We start from the raw sequence: 22,072 nt of genomic DNA, 5'->3' as shown, positions 1-22,072 counted from the left end.
GAGAACTTAAAACACCTCGAAACACCGTGAGGCCAATCTCCAACCATGAGTCGCCAGGGAATACGTCTATTTGGGAACAAGCTAGGGGACGTTCCAGTCCCATTTTCAGTCGTCTGTACACCTGTACCTACAGGAAACATGGTTCAGCACCTCCTCTGGTGCTAATTTTATGGAATTAGCATTGAACTTTACCTTGAGGTCGTTCGATGAAGGGATTGGTTTGGGAACATTTAAGTGTAGTGACTTGAGTAACCATTGTATTTCATATCTCAGACATTTGGTTTAATGCACTATGTTATTAATTTTTTCCAGATTTAGTTTACCTTTGGTTTTTTTTTATATGACATATTTGTATATTAATATTTGGTTCCCAAACTATTGTAGGTATCTATTGTAAGTTACTTGTGTGCACAAGGTAATCAGGCCTAGAAAATTAGGGTTTTATATTTTATTATTGGTTTGATATTTATTTTTGTAATATTACTTGCTTGTTTCCCAAATATTTATTGTTTATTCGCTTTATTCCATTTGTTCGGTTAATTTAGGTCATTGTTTCAGTATTTATCTTAGCTTCATTTTATAACTTTTATTAATTAATTTCGCTTAATTCATCATTGTATTTTCTCTTCGTCAGGCTTGTGCCTATTTATTTATATATTTTTCATATTTGTCGGTTTTAATTTAGTTGTACGTAGCAAGCGTACTATAACCATTTGGTAGAAATCTCATGTGAGTTGTACCCTATATGTAAGTAAGAGGTACTTATGGAAGTTTGTAACCGGTAATATTATTGTTGTTAACTCAAATATAACTTGTGTATAATTTATGTCATTTTAGAGTCACATTATGCACTTTGTGTAACTCGGAGATTGTCAAAAATCTAGTAGTAATTTTTAATAAATATTTACTTATTTTGTATATCATTTATTTTTATTATTCCTTTATGTTCACATTTATTGATATAGTGTATTTAATATTTGACAGCAGTATAAGATACCTGGGAGAGTGATCGAAGATCATTTTCTTGGCGCCCATGATTTGTTAGTTTAATTTATTTTGTTCGTCTTTAGCAATTATTCATCTTCATTCATTTTCAGTACATTATTATTTTATTATTTCACCTTTTAGTCATCATTACTATCTACTTAGAGCTACTGTTCTTCGACAGGCATGCAAACGAGCCGTATCCATCCTCGAGTGTCAAGTTGTTCTCTTGCATCTCTTGCTAGCCAACTCTATTCAGTTTGCCTCTGTCCCTTCATACTTCTACTTATATCCCTTTTAATATCCCCTTCTCTTCACTTCTACATCCTTCCACTTTCCTCCACTAATACTACTGGAAAGTAGTATTTTTCCTACTGCGGCTTCTCAACGTAGAAGCCACTTCACTCTCTTCATTACACCCCATCTATTTTCATTTCTGTCCCACTAGTTACTCTCTTTTTCCTTACTTCTGTTGGAGTATATCTTTCTTTTTACTTTCACTCCAACAGAAGTTCTTCTTTTTTTTGTTTCATATTGTCTTAAAGCACATCAGATGTGAAATTTAATATTTGTAAGGATTTTTTACCCTAGATCAGAGTCCTAGCCCTGTATCCGTTTAATTTTAGTATGTTGTTGTATGTTTATAAGACGAAGCTCTGATGATGGCCTGTGCTAGGTCGAGATTACTTAGCTGATTTTAATAAATATTTTATACACTATCAGTTATTGAGAAAATACACCTGTTTGCCGGTTTGACCTTTAACACAAATAACTACCGAAACATGTACTTCAAATATATTTATTTCAATTTCCAGGATATAAGGCTACGATTAAGGTTGAAAAATAATGTAATGCGCTTACAAATCTGACAATTATCTATTTAAGCCATTTTATTCATTTACAACTATACAAACAAGAAGACATTTGTTTCCAAAAGATTTTATACAATATACAAATCAAATAATCACCACTAATATATAACTGTTTTAAAAATTTTCATAATTACAAAAGATCTATAATTAAATATAACTCTTACACAAAAAGAAGAAGCCCGATATAAAGAGATTAATGGTTAGTACACTATATGAAAATAATAATAAAAGTATAAAATTGAAATATATACATCACTTACTTACTGGCAAATTATGCATTGTCAACAAAAAAATTGGATTTCAAAGTATCGGTTTAAGTATAGAAGACTTTCAGGACTACATAACAATATAATGCACCATATTTACAAGATAACATATTTTTTCTCTATTAAAAATTTACAGCTAAACAAATAAAATAACATATTTTACACAACAGTTTACTAAATTTGTATAGACTTTATAAATCTGTATATTTCAGTCAGTGTATCATTTTACGTATGTACAAAATAGTCGAGTTATTAACTGGAGTTTGAAAAAAAAAAATTGAAGATAATACTTGAAATCGAATATTTTTTGTCAACAGATTTAATTGTCAGTGAGCCCAAGAACTTTGTACGTAAATGGTTAAAATACACCTGAACGAAAATATTTATAATATATAATCCAATATTCATTTCATGTAGTTGCCAATTTGCTACATAGCTTTGGTGAACCGTAATCTCCCTTAGTTTGAACTATAATCGGGGGGAGGGGGGCGCCCTTTAATTTCTCGTAAATTTTATGTCTTATTGTAAATGATATTTTCTTTAAATAAATGTTGGGGAATTGTTATTATTAGCTTATACAAAAAAAAAAAAAAAAAGAATGTGTGTGTACTTTGTACGCACGTAAGAAGTTATACTTCTATTATATAATTTCAACGAAATAAATATACTTAACAGTTTATTTGTATTTTATTTAAATATTAAACTAACTTTCTTACCTACCACTTTCAAACAATTTTTATTAAAATAATAGCAAAAATAAAAAAAAAGAATATGAATCGTCCGGGATTTGAACCCGGGACCTCTCGATCTCTGGTCCAATGCTCTGCCAACCACGCTATCAAGCCCCGTCCACGTGATGTCTCGGATATAATTACACATCACGGTGACAAATAGATAAAGTGAAGTATAAAAATGTTATAATAGATATTTTATTATCTTACTCCCGAGGAAGACAAATCCAAAGGCACAAAAATTATAATAAATAATACATTTACTAAAAACACTAATACTAATATATTCTTTTAATGACTTATTTGCGCGGATACGTACATAACTTGAAAGATTAGCAACGAACTACATACTGTCTATGTGAGCATGCGCTCAGAATTATAAAATTTCACTCTCAATCGTAAAGAAGTATAACTTCAAAAATTATGTATTTTAAACCAATATTTTCTTATTTATGTTTACAAAGAACCAAACCATACTTTAAAAATATAATATTTCAAAAGAATCTGACTATTGGTCCGAATTAATGCTCCCATTCTTTCAATAATTGCAAACAATCTCAACCACAGAAAGCATCTTGCCTGTAAATGACTGAAAACACTTCATGTTGCCTAATGGCAACACTTCATTGAACCTAAGGATATTTTTTTCCATTACATATTCTCAGCAAACACCGCGCTTTATAAGGTTTCTATTTTTTTTTTCTTCAGTAGATATAAAAAAAAACCTCCCGACAATAAGTCACCTTGAGGAGGGCACTTATATCATGCAGTACATATCTGTCAAACAGTTGATCTGACAAATTTTTCAGGAAAACTCTTCGATATTTAGGAGCCTTCGCTGGACAGGCCAATTTGTATAAAATTTCAACAATTATGCCGCCAATATGTATCATACTGTAGAACGGCCATCCCTTTGTTATCCTAGTGGCAGAGTAAGCAACACAAATCTTATCTACAGTATCCACTCTACCATCCGTTTCATTGTAACCAATCTATTTTCATTTAAAAAATTTGCGAAGATATTATTAATATGCTTACATACAACGGCGCATGACGTTAATTTTGCGAATAACGGAAATTTTGTAGATATTGACTGTGTGGTATGGGTGGGGGTACGATCACGTGCTTTTGTCGTAAAATTGACAATAGCGCGCCCACTGGAAGGTTAACATACTGAAGGTATGATCCATTTTTCGTCCGAAAAAACACGAACTTCGATTGTTATACATATAATGGTTTGCTACTATATAACCGCATATTTTCTAAGCCTCAATTTCACGTTATTGGTCGTTTTATTTCGTTATATATTCTTTATAACAAAAATTAAATCTCAGTGAATTTATCCGAACTTAGGAACATAAGTTAGAAAGGGATGTGAATAAGATTTTTAGTGGTCGATACAGAATATGACTGTTTCTGCGATTGAATTATGTCAATGTAGCTAATTTACAAAATCAAGAAGTAATTTTTACCACGTCCACCAGCTAAGTAGCGAACATGGATTTGATCTTAATACGAAAAAAAAAATGAACTGCTAAGCATGAGATAAAGTTGTACGACCGAAAACTCTGTAGCACGAAGTCATTCTTTTTGTTTGGCATCCCTGTTGTGGCTAATAAATATTAAATTGATCATGGCTTTTTCTTGTATAATTTTTTTTTTCGTTGAAGAAAATAAGGAAAACGAGCAACTGACACTTTTATTTAATTAAAATTGTATACTTTATAAAATTAATGAAAAACAGAATGGAAATATTTTAAAAATTATAAAGGTTAATGAAGCATATTAGAGATAAAACCTAAGTGTATAATAAGGGGAATGATACATAGGCGCAAATATACAGGGTGTCCATAAACTCTACCGACAAACGATGACAGGAGATTCCTCTTATAAATTGAAGTTATTCCAACTTCAACCCAATTCATCTAGTCCGAAAATGCTTCCTAAGGGAGCTAGAGCTCTTTGAAGATGGCGTCTTGTAATTAGTTTTTCTTAAATAACTCCAGAACGATTTTATTTAGAAAAATGGAAATTTGTACGCATATTTATCTTCCGGAGATAAATCGATTACATTGATTGTGAATTTCTAGTACCGGTCATAGACGTCCATTTTGGGTAGGGCAGGTTATTTTATCACATAACTTTTATGTCTTTAACTTTTAAGCATTTTTGACAGTGGATTATTAAATTGTGAGGTATTCTAGTACTAAAAGGTACTCTTGCTTTAAGTCGATAGAACACACCGTTTTCTAGAAAAATCGATTTGAAAATTTTTCGTTTTTTGAATTTCCAAAAAAAAATTAAAAAAAACCATTTAGAAAAACGAAAACTGGTACGTTTATTTATATCCCAGAGATGAATCGATTTCATTAATTGCGAATTTGTAGTACCGGTCATATGCTTCCTTTTTGGGTAGGTCAACGGTTATTTTATCGCACAAGTTTTTTGTCTTTAAATTTTAAGAATTTTTTACTTTAGATTATTAAATTATGAGGTATTCTAGTACTAAAAGTTACTCTTGCTTTAAGTTGGTAAAATACATCTTTTTTTTTTGAATTTTTTTCAATTTTTTTTCAAATTCAAAAAACGAAAAATTTTCAAATCGATTTTTCAAGAAAACGGTGTATCCTACCGACTTAAATCAAGAGTATCTTTTAGTACTAGAATACCTCACAATTTAATAATCCAGTATCAAAGATGCTTAAAAGTTGAATACAAAAAAGTTATGCGATCAAATAATCGTTGCCCTACCCAAAACGGACGCCTACGACCGGTACTAGAAATTCACAACGGATGAAATCGATATATCTCTGGAAGATAAATATGCGTACCAATTTTTTTATTTCTAAATAAAAGCGTTCTAAAGATATCCAATAAAAACTAATTACAAGACGCCATCTTCAAAGAGCTCTAGCTCCCTTAGGAAGCATTTTCAGACTAGATGAATTGGGTTAAAATGTCTTAAAATTATATGAGAAATCTCCTGTCTTCGTTTGTCGGTAGAGTTTCTGGACACCCTGTAGTAAAAATATAGAAACAATGTGGTAGACAACCATTATTAAAAGAAAACGCATGTATATAAATAAGAAGAATATGAAGTCGGGTAAACCTAAAACTCATTGGACTTCTATCGATTTCAAACAAAAGGTATGATTTGACGACGATGATGACATTTTCGTAGGTGAAAATTTTTATCGATTCTTCAAGTGTCGGAATTATGTAAAATATTTAGTAATTAATAAGACAGCTACAACTTCTCAGTTGAAACGCAGTGATTTAACGAAGTCGTCTTTAGAGGATAAATGAAGTCTTAAACTCGTATATTAGCCCGATCAGGGAACGCAAAATTTTACGAAAACCTCCAAAAAAATAAAGGAAGGATAAAAATTTGGGAATAGGTAATTGAAATTGTCTATTATTATATTTATAAGAAAAAGTTTACAATTCTACATCCCCTCCATTTTACAAAAATTGTAAAATACGGGGTAAAAAATTTTTTCTCATGGGTGAAAAATATACGGTCAAAATAAGTCCGGAATTGGATAAAATGACTAATTCTAAGTAACTTTTGTTCTATAGAGTTTTTTTACTAAGTCAATACTTTACGAGTTATTTGCGAGTAAATGTGTTCATTTTTAACAAAAAAAAAAGTTTTTGGACGGTTTTTCGGAGATAACTCAAAAAGTAAGTATTTTAGCGAAAAAAATATTCTTAGTAAAAATATAGCTTATAAAAAATTGAAAAAAATGGTGTATGCGTGAGGTCTGAAGACCCAGTAGAAGGAGAGTTACAGCTAATGAAATGTAGGTTCTTCTTCGTCAAATTCCAAATCGAATATTTCAACGTAAAATAACCAAAAAACGGAGCACTTTTCGGGGAAAATTAATTACAACTTTTAAAGTGTTTAAAAAAAGGTTTATTTTTGTTTTTTAAAAAAACTTCTAACATTTAAAGTAAGTGAGTTACGCTCAAAATATTGTTGGTCCCTTTTATTTTTTGGTAAAAAAATGGCGAAAAACGCCCCTTAATTAGCTTCTCAAATAAAATTAATCGTTACCGCTTTACAAGTTGCTTTACTTATGTATTGTTTATATTATCTATAAGTTTCATTGGTTCAAAGTGCTCAGTTTTGAAAAATATTGGGTTTAAAATAAAACATTTTTTTTTAATTTTGAAAAAATTTGTAATTGTTTATGGAATTAACTTAAAAACAATTAGGAATACCAAAAATCTCAAAGAGTAATAAAATGTATGTTTTGCTTTTCTGAATATTTTTGATTTTTTGTTTTCTTGTTAGACAAAAATTGGTTATGCTATGGCTGTTCAAAATTTGCCTAAACTCGTCATTAATTACTCGTCCAAGCAATTTTAACTACAGCTTTTTCAAAACGAACCACTTTGAACCGATGAAACTTACAGATCATATAAATAATACATAGACAAAGTAACTTGTGAAGTGGTAATGTTAAAATTTATATGTGATGCTAATCAGGGGGTTATTTTCGCGACTTTTTTACCAAAAAATAAAAGGGACCAACAATATTTTGAGCGTAATTCACTTACTTTTAATATTACAAGTTTTTTTTAAAAAACAAAAATAAACCTTTTTTTAAACACTTAAAAAAAGTTAAAATGAATTTTCCCCTAAAAGTGCTCCGTTTTTGGGTTATTTCACATTGAATATTTTTTTTTTGCTAAAATACTTACTTTTTGAGTTATCTCCGAAAAACCGTCCAAAAACATGTTTTATTTTGTTAAACATGAACATATTCACTCGCAAATAACTCGAAAAGTATTGACTTAGTGAAAAAACTCTATAAAGAAAAGTTGTTTAGAATTAGTCATTTTATCTAATTCCGGTCTTATTTTGAATGTACTTTTTTCATCTTCGAGGGAGGGGGATTATTCCCCTCCATTTTTGTAAAATGGAGGGGATGTAAAATTGTAAACTTTTCTTATATAATAATAAACAATTTCAAATACCTACTCCCAAATTTTCATCCTTCCTTTATTTTTTTGGGGGTCAGATTGTTCTTTGATCCGGCTATATATTGCTGATGTCTTATATAACAAAATACTCAATCAATTGGGCATGACCATTGAGGTTTGTATATTTTAATGGCTTGATGAAAATTTCAATTATTTAATACGTAAACATGAGACGAAAGTGTTACTTTTGATATGTTAGTAATAAACAATTAAAAGGTGATAATTGAAAAAGATTTTAACCATTTACGTAGAGACCTCCAGGACGTACTGTATAAAACTGTTTTTCAATTGATTTATATTTATTTTTAAAAAGTCCTAGTGTCAAGGCACATCTGATATCGCTGAATTTATCTAAAATCGAAATTTTTAACAAATTTACGATGTGTGCTGATGTGCCAATCTCTCCAACTCGTCGTCGATGGTTAAATGCTAGTAACCATATCGATCCTAAAATAAAAAAGAAAATTAGAGCTGTATATGTAACTGTAGTCGGTTCGTTAATATCAGACACAACTGTCTATACTTTGTTTTTAAACCAGGAGGAGTAAACTAAAAAGACAGATTCACACCCAAGAAAGTCACTAGAAAAATCACCAAATACATCTTCTTTTTTGGTCGATCTTGTCGGCCTTCGTCGGTAATCCAAAAATATTATACCGGGTGTCCACTTATATTTTCCCCCATTTTAACTGCCTATCTTCTTTTCGGCTTCTACGGCTAAACATATAAATATGCGGTTTTCACTGAAATGTTTTATTTTAGTAAAAGTTTTGTTTGAATGGATTGAATTTTTTATATCGCTTTCAAATACGAAAGAAAATGGCGGATTTTTGAAAAAAACGTTGTTGACTTTTTTTAATGGAACACCCAGTATATTTTTTCGTAAGTTGAAAGAAAGGTCATTCACCTATCCAGCGATCTAAAGGTTTTCAAAATCGGTTGTCAAATCACTGAGTAACTAATTTTTAAAATGAGAGGTGCAACGTGGATATCACAATGTGATATCCACGTATACCTAAATAACAAAACTAAGCAAATTGATATTATGTTATGTGATTTTCACATTGCATCTCTCATTTTAAAAATTAATTTCTCAGTCCTTTGATAACCGATTTTTTCAAGTTTTTAGATAAATGTCTATTTTATATATCGCTTTTAAATAAAAAATGGCGGATTTTTGAAAAAAAAAAGTTGACTTTTTTTATTAAAACACCTAGTATATTTTTTTGTAACTTGAAAAAACGGTCATTTACCTATCCAGCGATATAATTTTTTTTAAAATCGGTTATGAAATGACTGAGCAATTAATTTTTAAAATGAGAGATGCAATGTGGAAATCATTTAATGTAATATAATATTATTTTGCTTATATTAGTTATGTTATTTAGTTTTATGTGATATCCACGCTGCACCTCTCATTTTAAAAATGAATTACTCAGTGATTTGACAACCGATTTTGAAAAACTTTACATCGCTGGATAGGTAAATGACCATTCTTTCAATTTATAAAAAATATACTGGGTGTTCCATTAAAAAAAGTCAACAACGTTTTTTTTTCAAAAATCCGCCATTTTTGTTCGTATTTGAAAGCGATATAAAAAATTCAATCCATTCAGACAAAACTTTTACTAAAATAAAATATTTCAGTGAAAACCGCATATTTCTATCTTGAGCCGTTTAGAAGTTATAGGCAGTTAAAATGGGGGAAAATATAAGTGGACACCCGGTATTATACTAATACGTCGCTAATTAGTTATAAAAACAACTGTTTTTATATAAAAGCAAACTAAAAATCTAAAAATTAAAGGAATAACGCAGAAAACTCAAAAACTCACCAATATAACTTAATTAACCTATGAAATGCAAATAGTGTTAAAATTTCATAAATGTCAATAGTGTTAACAAACAGTTGAGTAAACTTGCCTGAGGTTGGAGCAATTACAAACAAGTATTACAGAATAGTAATTTTAGTAGGTAATTACTTTTTTGCGAAGTTAGTTACGTTTTGCCAGACTAGACGTGGCTGGAAATTGTTATGGCCAGGTTGTACAATCGAAGTTCAAGTCCGGCTCAGCGCCATTACCGAGTTCAAGGCAAGAAGTGCGTTGTGCATACAAAGTTTATTTCTTGAACTCGGTTTAAGCCCGGGTTCAGCTGAGCGGTTGATGTTCGACGGTTCAACGCTTGTTCAAGGTTTTTAACCTCACATTTTTGTCATTGTCAACGGAAATCATAATATTTACCATAGATATATAATACTCTAGATTGCGCCCTGCGATCTTAAAATGGGTGACGGTTGCGACAGAGATAAATGAGCCTATTTGGTCGGTAGTCTCTTTTTAATTTGAGGGGAATATCGACGACGTGAATATCCCACTTTATCGAGTAATATGTGTTGACAGTTGGAGCGGGTGGTGACGGGAAATGGTCTTCGGACGTGGATAATCGTGGTTCGAATCCCATACTTTACTTTTTTTTATTTTTATTTAATCAATATTGCGTTTATTAGATATTTTTACATCTGAAAAATGGACCTAAGTAAATCTAGCAGATAATAAATGTATGTATAGTAAGTTAATATTGGAATACATAATTTGTGAACTGCATAGTAAAATAAAAGTCATTCGTTATAAATTCGTCCTTATTCGAATGATGTGAATGTTTGTTTTGCTTCTACTTTTTTTAAAAATTGTAACAATAGCTTCATAAATAAAAATAATGTCTAATTACTTATAATTGAATCGGTCATTTAAAAAACAGCGAAGTCCACAATTTTCAGAAACTAACTTTTTGAGAGGAATAGCTTAATATAACTTAAGGAATAACTTAAGATAAACAATGTGTGCAAAAACGACACCAGTCCAGTAAAAACATTAGGAACAAAACTACAATATAACTCTGAATTTTGATGTCATCCATCTTTCGACTATATAGTTAGTTTTCTTTGCTCTTCTGTAAAATTAGGAATATGTGACTCATGTTGTTTTTGAAATGACCGATTCAATTAATAAATCGATTGTACATTATGTTGATATTAATTATTGGTAATTTTTTACGAATATTTTTAATAATTACTTTATACTATTCTACAATTAACTTATTAAAAAAATAACATTGGCTTTTATATTTTTAAAAATCTATAGGTGCCTACACAGTTTTTCTTATTTTTTATATATTTCTTTGCATAGATTTACTTTAGAGATGTAATAATATCTAATAAACGCAATATTGATTAAATAAAAAATAAAAAAAGTAAAGATTTGTATGGGATTCGAACCAGGATTATCCACGTCCGAAGACAAACGACCAGTTCTCGTTGCCATCCGCTCGAACTGTCAAACCATCTAAAATACTCGACGACAGAGTAGGATAGTGACGTCGTCGATACTCCCCTTGAATTAGAAAGAGACTACCGACCAAATAGGCTCATTTATCTCTGTCGCAACCGTCACCCATTTTAAGATCGTAAGGCGCAATCTAGAGTATTATATATCTATGATATTTACACCTTAAAAATGAACCTCACTGAAAATTTTAACTAATAATGAAGATTTTCTGGAAATGATAAATATTGTAGAAGGAAAGAGAACACAGAAACAGTGTAGGGCTAGAGAAAATCATTTTGAAAAATGGAATGATAATGAATTTTTGCAAAGATTTTGGATATCTAAGATGCTGTTCACTATTTGCATAAAACTATTGCTCATATAATAAAAAATCGAACAGATAGGTCAGAACGAAAACAAGTGGCAAATTTGTTATTAAAATTTCAAGAACCAAGCTGTATCTTCTAAGAACATGGTTTTTATTGCCTTAAATTATGTAAGGTTTTGTGCAGTGAAGTGGACCCATATCACTGGTTTTGAGCAACAGGCTCCTTTTTGCAACTTGTGGATGATTTTGAAGCAAATTTAGAAAATGATTTTGTTAATTTATTAAATTAAATGTACATAATTTATTAATAAATCTAAAATTAATTATATTTGTACCATGCTTATGTAGGTACAGATCATAAGGCAACTGTAGTCACTGTGCCACTAAATATTATAAATAATCTACCCAACAGAAAGAAAGAAATATTAAATTACAACAACTTAAAATTGGACATTAAAGATTTTGATTGGACTGAATATTATAACTTAAAAGATATTAATGATTTAACGGAATACTTAATAAAGATATTAACGTCTTACATAAATAAACATACTGACACCATTAAAATAAAACGTTATAATTTTAAAAGAAAAAAATGGATTACAGCAGGATTAGTAAACTCCATCAATAAAAAAAAAAATAAACTACACAAACAACATATAAATATGCCAGGTAACAAAGAGATAAAGGAAACTTATATCAGATACCGTAAACACTTGAATATAGTTATTAAAGCTGCAAAGAAAGATTATTTCAGACAAGAAATTATTAAAAATAATAAATGTTCCAAAAATCTGTGGAAAATAGTTAATAACTGTAATAACGAACAAAATAATACCAAAAAGTTCAAAGAAATAGTTACTGAAAATAACCAATCTCTTACGAACATTGATGAGATAGCTGAAGAATTTAATGATTATTTTTCCACAGTCGGAGAAAAATACGCGCAAAAAATAATAAAACCTTTATCTCAACCTCCAAAAAGATGTACTACATTGAATTCCTTCTTTTTAGCAGATGTTAATGAAAATGACATTAAAATTATAATAAACTCACTGAAATCCAACAAAGCGCCAGGAATGGATAACATAAAACCAGAAGTACTAAAAGAACTGGGGCATATTTTAACTCGCCCCATTACACATTTAGTAAATAGCATTTTTGCTGTAGGAAAATGGCCCGAACAGTTAAAGCAAACCGTAGTTATCCCCATACACAAGAAAGGTGATCCTAAATTAACAAAAAACTATAGACCAATTTCCATAATTAGTTCACTTTGTAAGATTTTAGGAAAGGCTTTAAAAAACCAGCTAGTAAAATACCTAGAAAAATTCAAATTAATATCAAACAAACAGTATGGTTTCAGAGAAGGGTTCTCCACGGAAAATGCCATATCATATCTTTCAAATAAAATATATAATTTAGTTGATAACAACATACCAACGGCTTGTGTATTCCTAGACTTGGCAAAGGCTTTTGATACAGTAAGTCACACACAATTACTAGATACTCTGATAGACACAGGTATAAGAGGGAAAGCATATAATTTGATGGACAGTTATTTAAAGGACAGGCAACAAGTAGTGAGAATAGAAGGGACACAAAGTAGTACAAGGAACATTAACTTTGGTATACCACAGGGAACGGTATTAGGACCAATTTTATTTATTATATATATAAATAACATACTGACTTTTCAAACTAAAGGCGACATTTTAAGCTTTGCAGATGACACTGCGATCCTATACTCTGCTGACACTTGGACCAATTTAAAGCTTAAAATGGAAAGGGACCTAGGAAATATTATAGATATATTCAGTCATAAACTACTCACGGTAAATATTGAAAAAAACACTGTATGTCCCATTTACCAGTTATAAAAGTGGCTTACCCGATTATAACTCGTTAATTATAGGAAATCTGATGATTAACAGTGCAAGTAGTACAAAGTATTTAGGAATTCAGATTGATTCATATCTTCGCTGGGATAAGCACATAAATCAAACTTGCAAAACTTTAAGATGTCTTTTATATAAATTTAGATATCTACAAAGTATATTAGATATTCATCATTTAAAAATTATTTATTTCTCCTTAGTAGAGTCACGTCTAAGGTATGGAATTCTTAGTTGGGGTGGTATTGCAAATACGCACCTAAAGCAAATGAACATTATACAAAGAAAAGTATTAAAAATTATTTACAATAAAAAACTAGGGCACAGTACTGACGATCTGTTTATTGAAGCTCAAGTGTTAGATATAAGGCAATTGTTTGTACTTGCAATGTTCACTAATCTATATAAAAATAAACAGTTACTTGTACCACTAGAACACACATACGATACCAGAAGTAGATCTCAGTCCTTTATTAGAACAAACTTAACAAAGAAAGTAGTTGGACAAAGAAACTTTGAATACCTTCAGATAAAAATATATAATTTGCTTCCTCAAACATACAAAACCTACTTAATTACTATAAATTCGTTTAAATTAATAAAGTGCATATTTCAGACGTATTTAAAAATAAATAATAGAAAAATGTTTAACCATCTTTTTGAATAAATAAATTACCTGTAAACCTATAATTAAACACAAAAAAAAAATAAATAAAAAATAAATAAAAAATAAACGCTCAACAATTGATGAACTTCACTTCATACCATGTTCTTTTTATTTATATTAATTTGTATTGTTCTTGCATGTAAAAATTTTACTTCTTAAAAATAATTATTATTATATCCAACACAATAAAATAATTGTTATGTTGTATATCTAACACAACTATACTAAAATGGCCCATGCACAACTTAATTGTTTTAATGGGTTCTATGGTTTGTTTGCGTTGAATACATAACAACATATCTAAAACACATAGATATTATATTGCATCATAATAATTATATATTTTTTTATATGTGTATATTTTTCCAGTGAATAAACGGTATTATCCAGATTTAGCCATACGGCTCACACTCCCTCTAAGGGGAAAATTGACTCATCCCAGATACCTACGGTATCAAAAGGATTGAGCTCTGGTGGGACTCTTTCCGTGTTATCGAGCCCTAGGTGACTTGGAATGCAGGTGTATCTCCCAGAAATTTTCGTACGCATCTGGCCGTCGCGAGTAGTACAGCTTTCTGCATGGTCTTATAAAGATGTTCATTCAGACCCAGCTTTTTTATGCTTTCGAGGAGGGTCTTCGGAATGACTCCAGTAGTAGACACAATAATCGGTATCGTCTGGGTACTTTGCATTCTCCATTGCCTTCGTATTTGAATTTCTAGATCTCTGTACTTGGCGATCTTTTCAGTAAATTTACTACGTAGATTATTGTTGTTAGGTATCGCCACATCAATTAGTGTTGTTTGTCTTGTTAATTTATTAACTAGTACGAGATCTGGTCTATTATGTGCCACTGTTTGGTCTGTGAGCACAGTGCGGTCCCAGTATAGCTTGTAGTTGCCATCCTCAAGCATACTCTCAGGGACGTATTGATAATACGGGAGATGGTCTGTTTGGAGAAGTCCCAGCTTGATAGCTATCTCTTGATGAAGGATGTTTCCCACTGCGTCATGCCGTTCCTTGTATTCAGTTGCAGCAAATGCCTGGCAGCCCCCTGTAAGATGTTGGATGGTTTCTTGGGCTTGACATCCATATCGGCATCTGTCGTTTTGAATCTGAGGGTCTTTGATGATATATTTCAGGTAATTTCTGGTTGGTATAACCTGATCCTGAATGGCCAGTAATGAACCCTCCGTCTCAGGGAACATCTTTCCTGATGTCAACCAGTAGTTCGACGCTATATTGTCGACATAATCTTGGCTGACCTCATTGGGATGTCGCCCGTGCAGAGGTTTACCCATCCAGGCGCGCACTTTTTCGTCCTTAGTAAGGTGGTTTATGCGCATTTCTGGTTCCCTCAGTTTGATCGGTGTTGTGTCATCTACTGCGCAGATAGCGCGATGTAGAGTAGATGTCTCAGCCTGCATCTGAAAATAAGTTCTTAAATTAGCAATTTGTTTATCTAATTGCTCACCTATATCCATAAGTCCTCTTCCTCCTAGATTCCGTGGTAATGTTGTTCTTTCTACTGCACTTTTAGGATGGTGTTTTTGTGCCTTTGTGAGGTGTGTTCGTACTTTTCGCTGAAGAGCCTCTATATCTGTTTTTGTCCACTTAATAATACCAAATGAGTAGCTAAGCGCGGAACATGCGTAGGTGTTTAGTGCCTTAAACAAATTTCTACTGTTAAGGTGTGAGCGAAGCAGCTGTTTTACCCTTCGTATAAACTCAGTAGTTATCTCTGTTTTCATTTGTTTATGGTCAATTTTCCTCGCTTGCTTTACTCCAAGATATTTATACATATCGTTTTCACCCATGGCCTCGATGTTCTGGCCATTTTGCATATCGAATCCTCCGGGCTGTACTTTTCCTCTGACTATATTTAAAATACGACACTTATCTAGTCCGAAGTGCATAGTAATATCATTAGAAAAAGTTTCTACAGTTTTTAGCATCTCGTCGAGTTGGTTTCGAGTGGAAGCCATTAATTTCAAATCATCCATGTACAATAAATGATTAAGCTTCGCCACCACATTGTTGTTATTTTTGATGCTAAAACCTGCATCTGAGGAGTTCAATAGCTGAGATAGTGGGTTCATAGCTAGACAGAACCACAGAGGACTCAACGAATCTCCTTGAAACAGGCCCCGGCTGATTACGATATTTTCAGTTTCGATGTTACTTTCACCAGGTATTTGAAGGTGAATTCTAGTTTTCCACTCTGTCATTATATGTTGTAAAAAGGTCACTATATTATCATCGACTTTATATATTCTCAAAATATCTATAAGCCATTCATGCGGCACTGAATCAAAGGCCTTCTTGTAATCAATAAAAGCAGTAAATAGATTCCTCTTTTTGGAATATGCTTGATTAGAAATGACTGAGTCGATGACAAGTTGTTCTTTGCAACCCATGGAACCCTTAGCGCATCCTTTCTGTTGAGTCTCTATGATATTGTTCAGAGCACAGTGTTGGTAGATACGCCGGGCTACACAGGATGTGACCAATTTATACAAAGTTGGAAGGCAAGTAATTGGGCGGTATTTTGCTGGATCTTGGGTGTTATTTTGATCCTTTGGTATTAAATAAGTGGTTCCCTGAGTTAGGAATGATGGAATATCCTGCGGATTAGAAATAACATGATTAATTAGTGTTGATAAGCATTCATGAGCACTCGAGAACTTCTTGAGCCAAAAGTTTTGAACTCCGTCTGGTCCAGGAGATTTCCAGTTATGAAGCTCTTTGATGATATTTGAGACTTCTTCAGTGGTGAAGGGTTCGTAGAGAGTAGTAGTGTAGTGTTGGCAGTTCTGTGCCGTATCTTCTATCCATCCAGCATTGTTGTTAAGAGCAGCTGGTGTGGAAAGTTGATTTCCCCAAAACTCATGAATTTCTTCTTGGCTTGGGTAAGACTTATCGAGATTTTCTACGGTGGAATTGAGTTTCCGATAGAACGCCTTCTCAGCAGTCTCAAAAAGGGCATTGTCGGATTTTCGGTCGTTACTCACTTTGTACCTTCTTAGTCGTCCTGAATAAACTGAGAGTCTTTGTTTTAATGTATCCAGGCACTGTTGGGCTGTGTTGTTTTCTGGATCGTATCTTGAGTGTCTTGCAGTATTCCGTATTATTTCTTCAGCTCTCCTGATGACTCTTGTACTTCTTACACCTCGTATATATTCTGTGACTTGACCAATATCCCTACGTAGCAATTCAATCTTTCCGAGCAGTCTTTTTTCCCAGGGTGCAATTCTGTTACCAGTCCTTCCGTTGTTAGTACCCCGTCGTGTTCTGATCTTAACGCCCATTACATTAGCAATTGCTGTTGCTGCACAGTAGATTAGCATGTGCAAATATTCTAATGTGTGGGCTTCTACGACATAATTGGGTAGGACTTCAGTGTTCACAATTTGTAACAGCGCCCCTAGTTTCTTACAAGAGTTTATTCGTGGTAGCGGTGGTCTGCTAAGTGGGTTTGTTCCATTAAACTCATGTACAGCACGTGCCATTTCGCTTACTAGGTTATCATGTAGCTCGTTGTTTTCCTGCTCTGTATTGTCAGGTTGAGTTTCTTGTATGGCAAGCTCAGGAATCTGCTCATGAACTTCATTGGGGACTTGATCTTCAATTACAACATCGTTATGAATCTCCCGTTCGACTTCGCTTCTGATGATATTGCGTCTAGTCTCTGGGATAAGGTTGTTTCTTATAATTACCCGGTATTGGTCTGATACTCGTTGCTCCGATACTTGAATATCTGGGTACGTCCTGCAAAATTCGGCATACAGCTGTTGTCGGTAGCCGATTGTTTCTTGACCGAGGTTTGTCACCTTGTAGTAGAAGCGCAAAATGTTTTCATTAATGGACACAGTCCATTTCATGCGCTGCCTCGGCCGTCCCGCTTGAGTGAGCGCCGGCTGATGATCCAGCGCAGCACCTTCGGCGGGTGGAGCTCTTGTTGTTGTTTGGCTCGCTTGTGGTTGTGGTTGTGGTTGGGCTGTAGCTGATTGTATGACAGGGGCCCGCCTCCTCAACACCCTGCCACCGACGTCCCGCATGCTGTCACGTCCAGCGCCGGCTCCAGACGTGCCCTGGCGATCCCCAGGCAGCGATCCTAAACATAAATTATTATTCTCCATTCTCATGGGTGTGCATTTTATACCTACTGCCAGGTGTCAGTTTTTGTTCCACGGCAAGTATCCCTGCTACTCTCTGGGTACTGGCGCTACGAATACCCAGAAAGCATCCCCCATTCGCAGGGGGCCGCGCCTGATAGAAGAACTGACAAAAACTCCCACAGGAAACGGTATTATTATTATTATATTATTATTATTATATATCCCTTTATTTAATAATGATTACAAACTAATTTACATTCTAAAATTATTTAAATACCCTACTTAATTCCCTAGAATAAGGCAAATATTAACATTTTTGAGTGAATTTGAAATCACAGCTGTAAACAGTTAAATATTTATGAGAACAGAATGTGAGGATTGAATGAGTATCTTCGTTGGTGAAAGTGGTTACGGAGTCAAGAAAAACCTAATAACACCATTACGCAATCCTTCATCACAAGCTGAAATTTTATTTAATGAGGCACAATGAGAATGCAGAATGCATAGACACAATTGAATGGGTCTACCGAATAACAATTTTTAAGTGCCATGTGATTCGTTTTTAAGAAATCGAACAAAAACTGTTAAAATTGGAATAATGGTAAATTTATACATTTACGGGTTAGTTATTAATACAGTTTGTAACTCACTGTACTGTGTACTGTATTATTAATCCTTTTTTTAATGGTATGGACTATATGTCAATCAGCCAGTCAAAACATGACTAATTAAGAAGAATATACATTTAAAGACCGTAAAGTTCATAAAATATCAATAACGAAGAAAAGTTAGTTCAGTTGAGATGTAATTTAAGTACTGAAATTAAACAGATGGTACTAAGCTGAAGTAATTAATTACTAATCCTTAAAATGTATAAATTTACAAATATTATAATTTTAACAGTTTGTTCGATTTCTTAAAAACGAATCACATGGCACTTGTTATTCGGCAGACCCATTCAATTGTAATTGGAATATCAAAGTTACACAATATTGCAATGCTTCCCTTTGCAATAACCCTTTGCCCATACTCCATGAGGAAGAGGAAGTAGCAATGGCATTAGCCAAAAATTTAAAAAATCTAACTGTCTAGAGAATCAGGAGAAGTACAATTTGTCAAACGTAGGAAGAGGTTGAAAATCTTTTGCATGAATACTGTGTTAATTTAAAATTTAGAAATTTAAACTAATACAACAACTATTAGATATTTATAAAAATATCTTACTATCTGCTACAATCAATGGCTTTGATAAACTTTTTTAAAAGTTTGGGGGCTGACATTTGTTTAATTTTATTTTGTACAATTTTGCTGTATTGTTTGGGCAAAGATACCAATATTTCTTCTTGAGAGGTGAAATTGGAAGGTATTTTTGCGTCCATTGTAGAAAAAAATACTAACAGACAATTTTTTACAAAAAGAAAATAAACACATTGCAATAATAATATCCTAATACTTATAATACCTATTCAAATGGCCTTTTCACAAATTTAACGTAGGACATTGATTAAACTAATAAACTAAACGAGAAAAAAATACCGATTAAACTAATAACAGTAATAAAAGAATTATATTGACAAAAAAAAAAAAAAATAATACATAAATGGCGGGAAAATTTAGGTCGAGAACTGAGGGGAATTGCTTTCAATACGCATGCCTCACGTTACCAACCTTACCAAAATTTGTATGAACCTCGGCTTAACTAAACTTGGCATTGAACAACCTGAATGAAGTTAAACCGACGCGACGCTCATAATTGAACCCGATTCAACTAAGCCATCGCTTAAGCCACCAATTAGCCCGATCAAAGAACAATCTGACCCCAAAAAAAATAAAGGAAGGATGAAAATTTGGGAATAGGTAGTTGAAATTGTCTATTATTATTTATAAGAAAAAGTTTACAATTCTACATCCCCTCCATCTTTCAAAAGTGGAGAGGAATACCTCCCTCTCGAAGGTGAAAAATATACATTCAATAAGCCCGGAATTGGATAAAATGACTAATTCTAAGCAACTTTTGTTCTATGGAGTTTTTTCCCTAAGTAAATACTTTTCGAGTTATTTGCAAGTGAATATGTTCATTTTTAACAGAGAAAACCATGTTTTTGGACGGGTTTTCAGAAATAACTCAAAAAGTAAGTATTTGAGCGAAAAAAATATTCTTAGCAAAAATATAGCTTCTAAAAAACTGAAAAAAATGGTGTATGCTTGAGGTCTGTAGACCCAGTAGAAGCAGAGTTGTAGCTAATGAAAAGTAGGTTTTTCTTCATCAAATTCCAAATCGAATATTTCAATGTGAAATAACCCAAAAACGGAGCACTTTTCGGGGAAAATTCATTTCAACTTTTTTAAAGTGTTTAAAAAAAGGTTTATTTTTGTTTTTTAAAAAAACTTTTAACATTAAAAGTAAGTGAGTTACGCTCAAAATATTGTTGGTCCCTTTTATTTTTTGGTAAAAAAAATCGCGAAAATCACCCCCTAATTAGCATCACAAATAAATTTTATCATTACCACTTGGACGGCGTTATGCATAACTCGACCAAGCGCAAAAACATAGTTTTGAGATAAATGGCTTCAAAGTTTTTCGTTTCTTAAAAATGCATTTATTAACATATTTGCACAAAATTTTAACAGAAGAATGATCACCTATAACTCTTTTTGACTGCAAAGTTTCAATATAATCGCACCTACCATATTCTAGAAAAAAAAAAAAAATAATGTCGCTTGGTCTACTTATGCTTTAAATATATTTTAGGAAGTTTAGCTGTTATACATTACTAGACCAACTACCATTTATGTCGTTTGGTCTATTAATGCAAAACAAAATATTGCGATATCCCTCTTGTAATCAGTTAACAAATAAACTAGTATTTTTTTAAATTTATATGTTAAACGTGTATTGCTACAACATAATCAATTCAATTATCATTAAATATGTTTTTTGCATTTTATTGCTCTAAATTTATTTTACAATTCAATACCGTTAATTCCAATGCAGTTAAAATTATATCAATGAAAAATTGGAGTATACAGAGTTTTTCTGTTCTCGACTGAAACCTGCTCATATTTGAAGATAATTCCTCAATTTAGAAGTTTAATAACGAATAATACACAATAACGAATAACAATACAGTTACTTTTATTTGCATACACAATGCAATATTTGGTTGCACATTAACACCTTAATGTACACGCTGTCTCTGACACGAGCGACCATTAAATTTTAATTTTTCAAAATTTTTCAACCACTCGTGAAGTTGGTATTTGTATAAATAGGCTATTGATTATATTCAAAATAAGATAACTAAAAGGAACTACAACGTTAACGGGGTTTTATTATTTCATATGGTCAACGGACATCTATATATGAAAAAACCGCGGAGTGCTACCATTTAAAGCAGTGCGTTTTTGAGAAATGGGTGAGTTAGTCCCTGGGCACAGGTTACATTAGGGTGATTTCTATGCACTTTTGGTACAAACATACCTACATAAAAATTGTTCCTGGTTAAATTTCCTATCTAAATATCACTTTTTAAAGTCAATGGTACTTTTTATTACAAAAATATATTCAAAAGAAAAAGCACAAAGAAATACAAAAGAAAGAAATTTTGTTTTTTGTCCCATAACTTTTGTCCACGAGGATATAGGTATAGACATTGCTTTACAGAAAAAAAACCTACATATTTCTTCTTTAAATTGTTATTTGGTAGAGGTAATTAGGATTTATAGTTTTCGAAATATGATTTTTCAAAGGTTGCCACTCACAGCAATTTTGGGCAGTTTTCCTTGTTATTTCGCAAATATTGTTCTGTAACTTTTTTCTACGTAACTTTAGGTATATGCAATGGTACACGTAATAGAAATAGAAATCAATTACCTTTAAAATGGTCTACTGTACA

At 32.2% G+C, this 22,072-nt stretch overlaps 1 protein-coding gene across 3 annotated transcripts in view; it reads right to left on the bottom strand.

The window, feature by feature from the left end:
• Nucleotides 1-1,841: 1,841 nt before the first annotated feature.
• The window catches only part of LOC114328090 (ADP-ribosylation factor GTPase-activating protein 2), a 95,010-nt gene continuing 74,779 nt past the window's right edge, over nt 1,842-22,072 (bottom strand). For all 3 annotated transcript variants that reach the window (XM_028276844.2, XM_028276843.2, XM_028276845.2), the window contains one exon: nt 1,842-8,289. In XM_028276844.2, coding sequence (XP_028132645.1) covers nt 8,272-8,289 — 18 coding nt within the window. In that variant the 3' untranslated portion in view covers nt 1,842-8,271. The remainder of the gene's footprint in view (nt 8,290-22,072) is intronic.

The sequence above is a fragment of the Diabrotica virgifera genome, chromosome 3 (genome assembly GCF_917563875.1).
Source record: "Diabrotica virgifera virgifera chromosome 3, PGI_DIABVI_V3a".
Taxonomy (NCBI): domain Eukaryota; kingdom Metazoa; phylum Arthropoda; class Insecta; order Coleoptera; family Chrysomelidae; genus Diabrotica; species Diabrotica virgifera.
This window is presented reverse-complemented; position numbering and strand designations above follow the sequence as displayed.